Genomic DNA, 12,080 nt, shown 5'->3' with positions numbered 1-12,080 from the left:
ATTGAGTACAGTTGTAACCTTACTGGCACTCAGCATGTGTGCAAAATTTCAGAAGTCTAGGTCCAAGCAAGTTGGATTTGTAAACTTTTCAATTTTTTGGTGCTATATCCAACTAGCATTGTGCACAAACCTCTCCAAAGTGCCAAATGTTATAAAAGCAAAAATATGTTCACAAATTTGTCAAAAAAAGTGCAGCAGTAACAACAAACCTCCCGACAATTGACAAAATCAAAGCAAAATGAAGTGGGTCATTTCTTTTCCATATTTATGTAAGTGCACAAAGGTGCGTCAGTCACACCCCTCTCCGAAACAAAATGGCCGCCTTGTTTACTCAGAAAAGAGCTTTTACACGTCTTTATTCACTGTTGATATGGACTATATGGCACAGATGTACCACTGTCACCTGTGAAATCAATGGCCCTGTGGACATTTTCAACAAGTTTGTGCCGACATGCTAATGTGGCTAACATGTGGCTAACATGTGCTTCTGGCCTGCACTGAGCACTGCCAGCACAAATATCAATGGATTTCTTTGGGAAATGGCTCATTTTTAAGAGAATAGTCATGAGGAATAAGGGAACAGAACTGGAATTGCCTAAAAGTTTGTTTACAAGAAGATTTTCTCATTTGTGGAGTAATTTTAGGTAATTTCCGACCGTGAAAATTGAAAATAATGAGCCAAATTTTCCAAAAAGAGTATTTTGTTGAAATTTTTGTTGAATTATATTTTACTTGAGTATTTTGGACCAAAAAAATCCAGTCAACCTATGATTGTACCACAAATAATTTAATATGGATAAGAAATGCTTAATTTTAATGCTTGATTTTCATATTTTCTTTTATTTTTCTGTCCTTAATTAATGTTTTAATTTATGTGATGGTGTTCCATGACTGGAATAGATGTTTTGGGGAGAATTGCCTGTTTAAAAATCTGTGCCACATGTCTATATTGGTCAAAATATAATTTGCCTAAATACTGTATGCAAGTAAATGGAACTGGAGTCAGTCCCTGACAGCTCAGAGGTGAGATGAGGACGGTTCTCCATGTTACAGCTCACACTAAAGCCACTGATGCATCTGCGTCCACAGACTTGCTCCTGGGAGCGGGGCGCTGTCACTGAGGAGTGACAACTCTAAGCAGTTGTGGCCAGAGTTTAAAAGCCAACATGATCCACAGTAAGTAACTAGCAGCCATGTGATTTGATTATTTTTCATTATTTAAAGTTTATATATATATACTGCAAAATAGAGTTTTTTTAGCTTTTAACCACAATATAACAATCCCTTATCAAAAACATTCCTGAGGTAGTTTTCCCTTTATTCAAGCTGTTTTGAGAAATCCTATTAATTTATAATTTGTTCTTCTGCGGCTGAAATTCCCCAGATTTTATTGTTCGTACCCCTTTTTAAGGCTTCTTATCTGTGCTCTTCATGGTGCCATGGAGTCGCCTTCATGCAGTTGGTCAAAGTGAAAGCTTATTTTCATTTTATTTTTAACATTCCTACGTTGGCCTGCAGAGGGCGCATTTTGCCAATTGGAAACCTTGAGCAGCATAGTCTCTCATTCCTTTTCAAATTCTGAAATGTAAATTATATACATTGTGCTACCCTAGCAACAATAATGCATAATGAAAGCCCTTTAAAAAAACAACAACAACAACTTAGGCTAAAGCTTTTCAGAGTGGAAGGGCACAGAAGCTCTTTGGTGAACTGCATGATACTATAAATTCAAAACTGAGCCGAACCAATCCATGTGTTCTCCTGTGGACTAAAAAGTGTTTTCTTCTTTGTCTCAGGATCCAACAAAAACTTAATCCGTCGGAACTTGGTGCCAGCTGCGAGTCCCTCAGCAGTGACTGGTCAATGAGATATCCACACTTCAGCACACAGCAGTGAGCTTTAAACTCATTGTGGTTATACTAGTCAATATGATAATGAAGATGAAGAAACATTTCAGATTTACATAATTCTAGCAACTCTGAATCTGTCAAAGTGTGGTTCAATTTGACACTTTATTTACATTTTCTCCTTTTTTGAATGAAGCATGATCAACCATAGACTGGAGCCTCCTGACTCCAGTAGTGAGCAACAACAGACAGTGATGGACTCCATATTTAAGGTTCGTCATTCACTTAAGCTGGGGCTGCACCACACATGTTTTTGTCCGTTTTTGCCATTATTTTCATTTCCAACGTACGTTTTTGAGGGAGACCAGAGAAGAAGATGTGACATGATGAGGGAGAGGACGTGAACCTGGGCAGAGTGTTAAGTGAGAGATGAGCAGAGTCAAGAAATGTTGCTTTGGTGGTGGTGGATGAATGGGAGAGTAGAGTCTCCAGTAACTTAATGCTTTGACTTGTGAGTAGATGGGAACCAGACAACTATTGATGCAAATACTGAGGAGTGGGGATTTTGAGTGGATTTGGATTTAGAGCCACTGATGAGTTGTTCACCTTTGTTGCTAAGGAGTTTGTTTACTGTTGCCTAAGATGTGATGGCATATAGCGAGTCGGTGAGTGAAGTGGGGCAGGTGGAACTACACTTTATGGGCAGTTGAGTGTCATCAGCATATACCAAAATGGCAAAATATTGTAAATATGGAGAAATAAACCCAAGTGAACATAAAAGAGTACCTTAAGAGACTCCATAGTCCAGGTGTTTTTGGCCTGTTGTCTGTTTGTGACATAGGAGATAAACAATTGTAATGCAGTGCCTGAGTCAGCTGATTGAGGGAGATTTGGGTTATTTTTAGACTGGAAAAATCATTTTGTGTTACCAAAGATTTAAGTTTAGAGATGTTCAGTTTAATGTGAACTTGGACGCGGACAGAATTCTTGTGTTGCATTTATAATTTTCTGCTCAGCTTCTGCAGGAGGACATCTTCACTTTTGTCCAGAATGAGATGAAGAGGCTCCACAAGGTCTTGAGCACAGATGATCCAGAAAGCTTAGAGCCTGTGAAGGATGAGTACGAAGAACAGAGGAGCAACAGTGAGGCTTTTCTGAAGATTGCACTAAACCTCCTAAGAAGGAGGAAGCACACAGAGTTGGCTGAGCGTCTGTGGAGGAGTAGGACCATTAAACACTCTTTACAAGGTGCTCACAGTCATTTCATGTTCCAAGACTCACCACTTTTTCTCTGCCTTCATCCAGGGAGTTGTTCAGGTGTTCGTCAGCGCAAACTGAAGTCAAGCCTCCAGCAGAGGTTTCATTGTGTGTTCGAAGGCATGGCAAAAGCAGGAAACCCTACCCTCCTGAAGCAGATTTTCACAGAGCTCTACATCACAGAGGGAGGGCCTTCAGAGGTCAACCAGGAACATGAGGTCAGACACATGGAAACAGCCTCCCGAAACTCAGGCCGACCAGAGACCACCATCACATGTGAAGACATCTTTAAAGGTCCAGCAGACACAGAGGCACCGATCCGAACAGTGCTTACAAAGGGTGTGGCTGGTATTGGGAAAACAGTGCTCACTCAGAAGTTCACTCTGGACTGGGCTGAAGGAAAAGCCAACCAAGACATACAACTGCTGTTCCCCTTCACTTTCAGACAACTCAATGTTCTGAAAGACAGGAGCTTCAGCCTGGTGCAACTGCTCCATCACTTCTTTAGTGAAACAGAAGCAGAACTCTTAGAAGACCTACAGGTGGTCTTCATCTTTGACGGTCTAGATGAGTGCAGACTTCCTCTGGACTTCACCAAAACCAAGGTCCTGACTAACCCCACGAAGTGTGTCTCATTGGAGGTGCTGCTGGTGAACCTCATCAGGGGGAGCCTGCTTCCATCCGCTCGCCTCTGGATAACCACACGACCAGCAGCAGCCAATCAGATCCCAGCTGAGTGCATCTCCATGGTGACAGAGGTGCGAGGGTTTACCGACCTACAGAAGGAGCAGTATTTTGGAAAGAGGTTTTTACAGAAGAAACACGCAGAAACAATCATCTCCCACATCAAGATATCCCGAAGCCTTTACATCATGTGCCACATGCCAATCTTCTGCTGGATTGCTGCCACAGTCCTGGAGCATGTGTTAAATACCAGAGACACAGAAGAGCTGCCTAAGACCCTGACTCAGATGTACATCCACTTCTTGGTGGTCCAGGCCAAAATGAAGAACATCAAGTATGAAGGAGGATCAGAGAGAGACCAACACTGGAGTCCTGAGACCAGGAAGATGGTGCAGTCTTTGGGAAAACTGGCCTTTGAGCAGCTGCAGAAAGGAAACCTGATCTTCTACGACAGTGATCTGAGTGACTGTGGGCTGGATGCTGCAGCTGCCTCAGTTTACTCCGGAATCTTCACGCAGGTCTTCAGAGAAGAGCCAGGCCTGTACCAGGACAAGGTCTACTGCTTCATCCATCTGAGTGTGCAGGAGTTTTTGGCAGCACTTCACGTCCATCTGACCTTTGTCAACACTGGAGTCAACCTGCTTTCAGAAAAACAAACAGTTTCTTTGTGGGCAAAGATGTTTACTAATGCCCCAGAGCAGTTCTACCAGACAGCTGTGGACCAGGCCTTACAGAGCCCTAATGGACACTTGGACTTGTTCCTGCGCTTCTTACTGGGACTTTCATTGCCGACCAATCAGACACTTCTACAAGGTCTACTCACGCAGTCAGGGAACAACATCCAGACCAATCAGAAAACAGCAGAATACATCAAGCAGAAGCTGAGTGAGGATATATCTGCAGAGAGATGCATCAGCCTGCTCCACTGTCTAAATGAACTGCATGACCATTCTCTGGTTCAGCAGATCCAACAGTACCTGAGCTCAGGGCGTCTGTCTAACGGTGGCCTGTCACCTGCTCAGTGGTCAGCTCTGGCCTTTGTCTTACTGTCATCAGAAGAAGATCTGGACCAGTTTGAGTTGAAGAAATACTCTGCTTCAGATGAGGCTCTCCTGAGGCTGCTGCCTGTGCTCAAAGCCTCTCGCAAAGCTCTGTGAGTTTGATTTGTTTAACATAGGACGATTTTAGAACAATTCTACAAATAAGCTAATGTTTTCCTTGTCCGGGGCGACAGTGGCATAGATAGTAGATAGGTTGTCTTGTGACCGGAAGGTCTTCGTACACTGGTGTATGAATGAGAGAGTGAATGGGTGACTGGTTCCATGATGTAAAATGCTTTGATTGCCTAAAGCAGGTAGAAAGGCGCTATATAAATGTGACCATTTCTCTCTCCAGACTGAGCAGCTGTAACTTGTCACAGAGGAGCTGTGAAGCCCTGTCCTCAGTCCTCAGCTCCTCCAGTCTGACAGTCCTGGACCTCAGCAACAACAACTTAAAGGACTCAGGGCTGGAGATGTTGTCTGTTGGCCTGAAGACTCCTCACTGTAAACTGGAGCAGCTTAGGTTAGTGTTGCACTATTAACTAAATATATAACTATTATAACTGTTTCATTATTACATTTGTGATGCGTACTTTGACTTATTCAGCTGAATGCTGTGTCTCAGACTCTCAGGTTGTCTGATCACAGAGAAAGGCTGTGCTTCTCTGGTCTCAGGTCTGAGGACCAACCCCACACATCTTAGAGACCTGGATCTGAGCTACAACCATCTCGGAGACACAGGAGTAAAGCTCCTAACTGCTCTACAGGAGGATCCCTACTGCACACTAGCCACTCTCAGGTATTGAAAAGGCATTTGCCATGTAAACATCACAGTACCAAGAACAAAGATTAATTTATTTGTGAATCGCTGTGTATGTAGGGTCTGTGAATATAGGCCCTATTTCAGACTTCAAAACAATGTCATGTCTTTCCTTCAGACTGGAGCCTGCAGGAGCTGAGTGGTTAACTCCAGGACTCAGGAAGTGTAAGTCTTGACTTACTTTATTATTTCACTACTTTTATGTTCAGAGCATCAAGCAACAAATTCTCCAATGAAAGCCTTCCTGAAAAATTACAATGACACAATTCGATACAAAATCACTGTGCTAACCTTCGTCTCAATATAAATATTAATCTTGGTCTTACTGTTAAGGTCAATCTCTAGCCGATGAAACTCATTGCGGCCCAAGTGTACTACTATTTAGACAATGTGGGATAGGGTCCACTTGAGGACAATGTCTCTTTCAACAAGGGGCAGCCACAGACCGATTCTGAGCCTGACACTTCTCCACAGTCAGTAGATCGGGTTATTCGAATGAAGCATCTTATTTTTCACTTACACGGCAATTGATCTCCGCATTTGGACAAGTGACTAACTGCTGCCGTGTGTCTTCTCTCCATCAGATTTCTGTGAACTTACTCTGAATCCAAACACGGCTCACAGAGAACTCAAGCTGTCTGACAACAACAAGAAAGTCACACGCGTGAGAGAGGAGCAGCCTTATCCAGACCATCGGGACCGATTTGAGTACAAACCTCAGCTCCTGTGCTCCGTTGGGCTGACTGGGCGCTGTTACTGGGAGGTCCAGTGGAGTGGAGAGGTTCATATATCAGTGGCGTACAGCGGGATCCGTAGGAACGGATTCAGCGCCGACAGCGAATTTGGATGCAATGATCAGTCCTGGAGTCTAGTCTGCTCTGAGCGAGGTTTTTCTGTTTGGCACGATTTCAACAGAACCCTTCTCCCGTACTCCTCCTCTTCTGGGACAGTAGCAGTGTACATGGACTGTCCCGCCGGCTCTTTGTCCTTCTACATAGTGTCCCCCGATCAACTGATCCACCTTCACACTTTCAACACCACATTTACCCAGCCACTGCTGCCTGGGTTTAGGTTCTGGTCTGAGGACTCCTCAGTGTCACTGTGTGCTCCATAGGACTGAGGAGATGTTTGTCAAGAAACATTCACAATGTTCCTACAGCCTATGGAGGGATATCAAGACTTTGGGGCATTCATTGTGGTCCTCGGAACTGTGCTGAAAAATTAGCCTGATAAACCACACCCACTTCTTTCTGCACGACCATAAACAAGTTGCTGATTAGCGGCTAGGCCTAGCCTAACCAATCACAACTGTCACAGAGAAACGACAAGGTTACGTCCAGAGCCGTTTTTTCCTATAGGCAAACTATGCAAGTTGCATAGGGCCCCCGCAGCCGCAAGGGCCCCGCATCTCAGTCAAACTACAGTGTTGTTTCACTGATTAATCAAGGCGTTGTTACAGGCCTATTTTGTCTCAAGCATGACTTGAATCCACACGGTTCTCATGCACGAAGTTACTTACAGTAACTCTGGTTCTCTGAGTCTAAAACGAATTGGGCTGCTCACAGGCTAATTCTCAGTGGTCAGACAGAAATAACTGTTTTGGTGCAGGTGTTAGTTTTAAATCAGTGGTTCCCAAACTGTGGGTCAGAGACCAGAGGTGAGAGAATGGGACCATTTGCCATTTACCATTTTAAAAAGTTGGGTAGAGTAGTCGTCCTAAATCCCAGTCTCACAGTAGCTTAGTGGTTTGTGGTTCTCACACTGAGGGGCAGGGCCTGAATTGAGGTAATTGTTTTCCACTTCTGCCCTGCACTAATGCACAGTGGAACCGTTTTTGACCATAAATGGATTCGCTCTTCGTCAAATAACCATGGAACGTGTACTGTAGGGCCCCTCGTGTGTTTTTTTGCTTAGGGCTGCAGAAGGGCCAGCACCGGCTCTGGTTACGTCACTCGCTGCAACACTATGTTGTTTGATTAACATTAACAAAAACTAATCATGGATGAAGTAGACGAGGACTTTGCCTCCGCGTGAGTTCATATTCAGTTCATATTTTGTGAATTGGACTACAGCTGTCGTCACGTCCGCTAATTGCCAATTGGTTTATTTCACTGACAATCTGTGCGCGTTAGGCCGGCCCATTCAAACTGCTCCAATTGCTCCGTGACCAGACTAATACCCTGTGTGGAATGGACAGGGAATAGTATGGCAGAGCCAGGCAACTGAAACATATACACAAGCAATTGCTCAAGTCGGCAAAGCCAGCTGCCACACATCTGCAGCTGATGTCACCTTCTGCAGTGAGGAAAAAGTGAGCTTTTGGTTGAAGGTTGCCACTTTTCTGAATTTATTGGGGGATGGAAAGTAAAGTAAAAAGTATGATATTTTGGTACTTTTACCGTGTGCCTTTGCCAATATGTGTACTTACTCCATTACTTTTTCAGAACTAACTAACATTAATGTTTATACACGGGCATATGTACTCTATGTGTGGGTAGGGGTATGTACTATTAATGTATGTATAGATATCAATTTGCGTTATATTTGTATTATAATTTGCTTGTATATCTTTATTTGTTTTTTGTTTGTTAGTTTCTTTAGAGCTCATGCAATGTAGTAAGTTGTGAAAGTTGAAATTGTGAACACATTGTAAAAGTAGTAGCCTAAAAACAATAAAAATATATGTTTATTCATTAACCCTAAACAACAAGTGCCGTAATGGTATCTACACATAAATGAATGTGATAATTATTTTGAGAAGGCTAAAATGAAATCTTAAAGGTTAGTTCTGTTTATCAGTGATAAGAGATTTTATTTGCTGACATCAGTCGGCAAGCAGACAGCCACGACGCAACTCTAACTGTCTGTCTCCATCTCACTTTGTGTTTACCATAGGTTTGTACAGTATCACCCAAACCCAACCCTGTTTCACAGTCAACGCTAAACTAGAATTTTGTAAGGATTTAGAGCTTGCCGTGTAGTTTTGTCGTTAAAGAAAAAGATAAAAGTGAAGGCTCCAGATCACTTCCCATATTTCATCACCCTGTACCCATGTATTGTTTGAAACTGAGGCGGAGGGCAGGCCAGAATTCTGTGGTGTAAACTAACTTTCAACCAATCATGCACATTCTCTTCACAGCAGCTCTCAGGAGCCTCAGCCCTGTTGAACTCAGTGGGAGAAAAACATACTGTATTACTATTGTTTTTTTCTGTTCTTCCACTCATAATTTATGGAAGGTACACAAACTATTGGAAAAGGATGTGTTATTAGAGAAAAGTCTGCACAGTAGTTTTCCACATGGTTTATATAAATAAAAGTGTGATTAGTTTTGGCCTGAGGTATTGTGTGTGTGTGTGGTTTGCTGGCATACACATCATTAGTGTTACAGTGGAAGGGCAGCTGCGTTCGATAAGGTCAGGTGCTGTTGGCTGTTTGCATCTGCTACTGTAATGCACACATTAATATTCATGGCCACATGCACATGGCTGTCTACATTCACACAGTTTTTGCAATATTTTTCCGAGGTGAAAAATGCACATTCATCTTTTGTGATTTCTCCATGATTAAAACCTAAAGTGAAGGCCATGTCACCCTGCCCTATGCCCTATCCCAATCTGGTTGTAATATTGATTATATCACGCAGAAGACATTTAAAATCTGCTTTAGTCATATGTACAGTGGGAGGAAAAAAGTGAGTACACCGTGTGGAATTTCTCACATTTCTGCCTAAATCGGTCACTAAATATGGTCCGATCTTTATTAAACTCACAAGAATGATTAAACAGTGTCTGCTTGAACTAATACCACCCAAACATTTACATTTAATCATATTTTTATTGGCCATAACATGTAAACATTCACAGGAGAGCGTGGAATAAGTAAGTACACCGCCTGAATCTCACTAAACTGCAGCAGTTTTGTAAAGAGGGAAGGTCCGAGATTTATCCTGATAGTTGTGAGCGTCTAATCTGCAACTACAGAAAAGCAGCTATTAGTTTGTATTATTAGTTCAGGCAGACATTGTTTAATCCTTCTTGTGATTTTAATAAAGATCGGACCACATTTAGTGACCAGTTTAGGCAGAAATGTGAGAAATTCCACACGGTGTACTCACTTTTTCCTCCCACTGTATTTGATTGTTTTTCACAGCTAGAAGGTCCCGGGTTCGATTCCCACCTGGATGGAGCCTTTCAGTGTGGAGTTTGCATGTGCTCCCCGAGTCTGCATAGGTTTCCTCCGAGTACTCCAGTTTCCCCTACCACTAAAAACACGTACATTAGGTTCACCTCAGTGGCCAGGACTCCCCTGGAAATAAGATTCCCAATGGGACTCTCCTGGTTAAATAAAGGATAAATACAAAGATTTTTCCTTATTATATCTTAAAACAACACACTGTCTTGCTTGTGTAGCACTATATGTTTTAGGACTAGAGGGTTATGGCAATGTGGCAATATGACTGTACTCAGGAGAACCGGTTGTTTATGGAGCTTAGGGGGGTATGAAAGACAACAGACCAATAAGGTTTAAACAAAGAAAATACTAATTATGCTAAGGAAAATTATGTGGAATTTAAACCACAAATAAAGTTCAGTTCAAATAATAGATTTAGCAAACAAAGAGCGACCAAAGAAATGAAGAAAATTGTTCATGTCCTTTAGTGACTTTGGTTCAAGAGTTCAGTTTGTAATCCTTCGTTAAGGTTTGTTAGCAAAAGTTCAGTTTGTAATCCTTATCGTAGTAGTTGGGAAAAAAACAAGTCCATAATCCAAGGACCCACGAGGAATCAAAACAAAACAAATGGTGGTTCCTACCAGCTCGCCATCAGTTCAGTTCATGGGAGTTTCAGGGTGTACAAAAAACAAACATAGAAAAAAAAGGTAAGTTCACAGTTAACAAATCATAGTTCATTCATCATCATTATTGCAGTAATTTAGGCATTAAATTACGCAGTATGTCAATAATCAAATCTTTTACGCAATACGTTCAAAAACTCTTTAGGAAGTTACATTCAATACAGCATTTTGGCCTGTGTCCTTCGTCAGGCAAAATGTTTTATAAATAGGGTATGGCTCGTCTTTTATATCTATCTCCCATTTTTATGTCATATGCTACAAAATACTTTATTGTATATATTTATCTCTTTACTGACTTAAGTTAATGTCATTCACTATATCCTGGCTTTGTTTTGTTTTGGATGTATGTTGTATATTAATATATGCCTATGTTTGCCATAGGCCAGACCCTAAGATGGCTATTTTGCCGGATGAAAGCCACTGGCTGAAACGTTGCATTGAATAAAGGAACGCTGGTGTGCAACAGTGTGCGAGAGTTTTTTTCCCCTGTTCTACGTTGGGCCGATAAGTAAGTGCCTTCTCTTATGCACCTTTCCAAACAAGAGATGTACGAAGTAAACCATCATGTGTCCCAAGCACACCACTACGAAGATGACATTAATAGATAGGGAAGTTCAGTCTTTGGCCTGGTTGTGGTTTGTGAGAGCTACAAAAGAGCTGAGGCTACAGCAAACAGGTTCAATAAAATGAGAGAAATTCAATATGACCGATTAGACCAACTATTCCCAATTATAGTAAAGACAAGATGTTGGGACTGGTTCACATGGCAACCTGGGAAAAAAAGGCAACATATTTTCCAAGATAATATTACTAGGCTACATAGTGCAACACAATTTGAGAATCACTGGGTAAAAAATATCAACTACTTATTACAACGCTGACTCTGCAATTATTGAGTGTTTTGATCAATAACAGGTGGATGCTATTCCGCCGTCCTGACTACAGTTCATGTTTTCCCCTGCCTGATACTGCTGCCAAACCCACAACGGCTCCACCCATTGTTTAAGGAAAAGAAGCGATGAATAAAATATGAGGTAAAATTGTATTTTTTGCATGAATAATGTAAAAGAGGCCGTGCTGCCGGTGTCCGCGTCTCAAGGTTGGGCTGTAGCACTGTCAGTTGTCTCCGCTCGTACAGAACGAGAGGATTTCGCTCATACACTTTATTTTACTATATGTTCCTCCATAGGTCTGTCAAAGGCGCTGGATATGCGTACGACTGGCCATATGGAGTTCAAGTGGGATAAATGTTGTCAGCATTATTCAGTTTCAAAGAGGCAGAAACGCGAGAGAAAGAACCAAAGGCCTATTGAATAAATTAAAAGATATTGCAAGAAAGTAGCCAAGTTTGTAAGTTTGTAGTTGCTATCAGAAATATACCTAATCCTTTCTATTCTTATTCATTTTCATCAACTGTTCCACTATATTCCATGTCATCAAACCTGTCTGACGTATTCATAAGTTCATTGTCCAGTTTCACATACGTTTCACTGCACGCTGATCCAAATCTGTGTTTTGACGGTGATTATTCAATTTGATCAGAGCAGCTGACCATTCCTTTGTTAGTTTTCCCATCCT

At 41.9% G+C, this 12,080-nt stretch overlaps 1 protein-coding gene across 1 annotated transcript; it reads left to right on the top strand.

Annotated features, from left to right (window-relative positions):
• Positions 1 to 2,044: 2,044 nt before the first annotated feature.
• LOC306963604 (protein NLRC3-like) lies at positions 2,045 to 6,762 on the top strand (the record flags this gene model as incomplete). Its single annotated transcript, XM_079557180.1, has 6 exons — positions 2,045 to 2,119; positions 3,182 to 4,941; positions 5,184 to 5,351; positions 5,454 to 5,627; positions 5,767 to 5,813; positions 6,233 to 6,762. 6 exons carry the CDS (start codon positions 2,045 to 2,047, stop codon positions 6,760 to 6,762), a joined length of 2,754 nt encoding a protein of 917 aa, XP_079413306.1.
• Between the last annotated feature and the right edge of the window lie 5,318 nt (positions 6,763 to 12,080).

This window comes from Gobius niger (assembly GCF_951799975.1).
Source record: "Gobius niger genome assembly, chromosome: 5".
Classification (NCBI taxonomy): domain Eukaryota; kingdom Metazoa; phylum Chordata; class Actinopteri; order Gobiiformes; family Gobiidae; genus Gobius; species Gobius niger.
The sequence above is the reverse complement of the archived record's forward strand: the minus strand, read 5'-3'. Positions and strand labels throughout refer to the sequence as shown.